The sequence below is a fragment of the Acyrthosiphon pisum genome, unplaced genomic scaffold (assembly GCF_005508785.2).
Source record: "Acyrthosiphon pisum isolate AL4f unplaced genomic scaffold, pea_aphid_22Mar2018_4r6ur Scaffold_21585;HRSCAF=24330, whole genome shotgun sequence".
NCBI classification, from domain to species: Eukaryota; Metazoa; Arthropoda; class Insecta; order Hemiptera; family Aphididae; genus Acyrthosiphon; species Acyrthosiphon pisum.
Window position 1 is genome coordinate 1 of NW_021771068.1, and position 3,470 is coordinate 3,470.

Below are 3,470 nucleotides of genomic sequence, written 5' to 3' on the forward strand. Positions count from 1 at the left end.
TTTGTACCTTTTTTATATTCTCACATATTATGTAAATAAATTATTTCTTATAATTCATAGTAAATAAATACAAACAACAAAACAAAAACTGAATATAAACATATTGTTTTAATTAATTAATTTTTTTTTTTATATTTATGATCACTGATCAGCAAAAAAACACTCAACACAATAAAATCTATCACAGGCTGGACACATTGTTCTCACTTTTTTTGTTTTACTTTGAGCATAAGCTCTACCACCTTCCTTTAAGACAAGTTTTTGGTAACTTATTGCACATCTATTACTTGTAGTTTTTTCAACTATTGAATGCATTTCTATATTATCAATTTCAGTATCTACTGGTTTGTCTATCATAGAAAAAATAATAGATTCTCTAAATTCAGTCACACTCATATTACAATTATTTACTTTATTATATAATATAAGAGCATTTATAACACTAGTATTCAATAAAACTTCAAACGCTACCTTTCTGTACCATTTCATTGATCGCCTGAGAGGAGTGTGATAAGAAGATCTTAAATCACTCACATCAACTAGGCTTTTTCCTCGATTATAGTCCAAAACTACTTCTGGCTTTCCAACTTCAGTTTCTATTTTAGTTTGTATTTGCCTAATATTGTCCTCATGTTTAGTGGATAACATAAGAACATCTCTTTTATCTTTCCATTTCAAAATTAATATTCCTGTATTGCTTTTTTGAGCCACAATTTCCCCCTTTTTAAGTTTGTGTTTCACAACATCTTGTGGATTATGCTTTCTATTTGTGAGCTAAATTAATGCTGGTGTACCAATTATCAGTATAAAGGGTACGGCTAAAATCTAAATATTCTTCCGACATTTTCATCACTATTTTAGTTGATACTTCAAATTCAGGCTCTGATTCTCTACCAGTATAAACTCTAAATCCTATGGTGTATGCATCTTGTATACACAGTTTAAAAATTTTAATACCATATCTGTGGTTTTTTATATATTGTCTAAAGGATAAACGTCCAACAAATGGTATTATTGACTCATCTATGCACATGTTCCTCAGGTATCACAGCACATTTATATTTATCAACTAAAGAATCAATTAGATCTCTCACTTTAAAAAGTCTGTCACCTGTAGGACACTCAAAATTATTCGAACAATGAAATGTTCTTAATAGTAGCTCAAATCTATTCCTACACATGTATTGAGGAATACTGGATTGATATATTGATTTTTTTGACCAATAACTTGCAATAGAAGGAAATGTCGTTAAACCCATCTACATGCAAATACCAAGGAAAGTCAGCATCTCTTTTTTTGTAACATTTTCCCAACAAGTTAAACGAGATTTTGACTTATGAGGAGTACTAATTAATTGAGAAGCATACCTGTTTATTTCTAAAACCACCATATCAATTATTGTATCATCAACAAATATAGAATAAAAATCATAAGGTCTGCCATTAGTTAAACATTCAATAAGGTCAGGATTTATACCAACAACTTGACCTGTTGGATTATAAACTAAATTATTACTTTGCATAATATCACTCCATATTATATTGTTGCCGTAATCTTGAACCGTAGATGTAACTCTTATATTTGATCCTTGAAAAACTGGTGTTTGTATTGTTGGTGTTGATGAAGCAGGAGGTTGAGGTGTTTCTTCGTTTGAATCTAATAAGTTGATATTTGATTCAAAATCACTACCAGAGTTGTCGATTGAGTGTGTAGAATCATCCTAATTATCAACACAAGAATTTATAATGATAGCAACAAACACATCTTTATAAAGTATAAAAATTTAAAATAAAAAAAAATTGTTTATAAAAATTATTTACCAAACCGATTCGAAAATGAGGATCATCATCAGTGACATCAAAAACCGAAAAACCATCGTCAGAACCAAAAATATCATCATCTGAGTAGTCGAGAACTTAATTTATTTCATCAGGGTTCATAAGTTAAAAGTATTATTCGATATAAATTAACAAAAAAATATAATAATATCATGACTACACCGCAATTAACTTCATTGAAACACGAAAAAAAAAGTATGTGTTCATAATATTATCACAGAATAATCTATTATATTATTTTTTATGTTTGGTAGAGTTCTATTATTAGTTTCTTTATAACGTTTTTCCATGATAAGAATGAGCCCATATCATGATGCTCATTAAAAAAAATATTATGAATTCGACACTATGGGCCATGAGCATCATGTTTAGATCTCACTTCAAATCTACAAACTGTTATCATAGTTAGATTCTACTATCAATTTTATATCAGAAAGGACAAATATATCATTAATTTATCAAAAGAAATGTCATGGCACATGGATGAAAAACTGGTATTATTGTGTGGCTACGGAGGAAAAACGACTGAGCATCAAATATGATGCTCATGGCAGCCAACTTGATAGGTAATTTGTTAATACAACTGCATCGTTTTGCATTGTTACTATCAGATATTATATAATTTCAGTTTGTATGCGCAATTGTTTAACTTATTATAGATAGTTATTCCAGTATTTGATATAGATGTTATAAGATGTTGGATTTATAGACTATTATAGTTTTTAAATAATGGGACAATATGGTCTGTTATTAACAAATCGATAAGAGGTACCTAACTTTTAAAAGATTTAAAAATTGTTAAATAATTGCCCTTTATAAAACACATAAAAAATTAAAAGAGTAGGTATAACAAGTCAAACCTTACCCATTTTGCAATAATTGACTAATGACATAATTTCATCTAAATATTCATGTTTACTAATTCTATTAAATAATTTATCATCACATGTTGTAAGTGGGATCGTGGGACACTTCGAAACTGCATAACATCCCTAAAATAAATTCCTTTTTTTTTATTTATAGGTAGATAACTAATATATATACTAGAAATAATGCATAGGTAAGTTAAATAATACATAAATTGGATATTTTCCGTTATACGTATACCGCCATTTACATTACATTTTTAATTGTTGGATAGACATTAATAGTTAAATTAGTATGTGATAAGGTTTGTGGCAATTGCCGATTTTGTTGAAAATTATTTTTAGATTTATAGGTAGTTACTAGCTATTACGTCGGATCAACTTTGATTGGTATCTAAGATAACAATAATAATAATAACTGTCATCTGTCTGTGCCTGTGGCATGAAAATCAAGTTTGAACAATTAAATCTGTTCGATTTGGTCATTGTGACGGTAAAGTTGTGTTGATACGTGGGCATAAAAAATTAATGATCTGCCCAATCCAAAATTATATTTAGTTATAAATATAATTATAAATATTAACTATTAAATACATAATATAACATATTATGTAAAATTGAATACAGAAGACCATTGCAATTTCTAGATGGGGGGGGGGGGGGCTAAATTAACTAAAAAAAACTTAACTCAAATAATTTGATAGAAATCGAAACAAAAACTTTATGGTGTCGCATATGTTATTGAATTGAATTATAATTGAATTT

General features: G+C 28.2%; 1 protein-coding gene across 1 annotated transcript; it reads right to left on the reverse strand.

Annotated features, from left to right (window-relative positions):
* Positions 1-207: 207 nt before the first annotated feature.
* Positions 208-1,033, reverse strand: LOC115034938 (piggyBac transposable element-derived protein 4-like; the record flags this gene model as incomplete). Its single annotated transcript, XM_029492496.1, has 2 exons — positions 869-1,033; positions 208-774 (listed from the first exon to the last, which is right to left on the reverse strand). Coding segments are annotated over exons 1-2 (732 nt in total), but the record flags the coding sequence as incomplete, so codon positions are not given.
* Between the last annotated feature and the right edge of the window lie 2,437 nt (positions 1,034-3,470).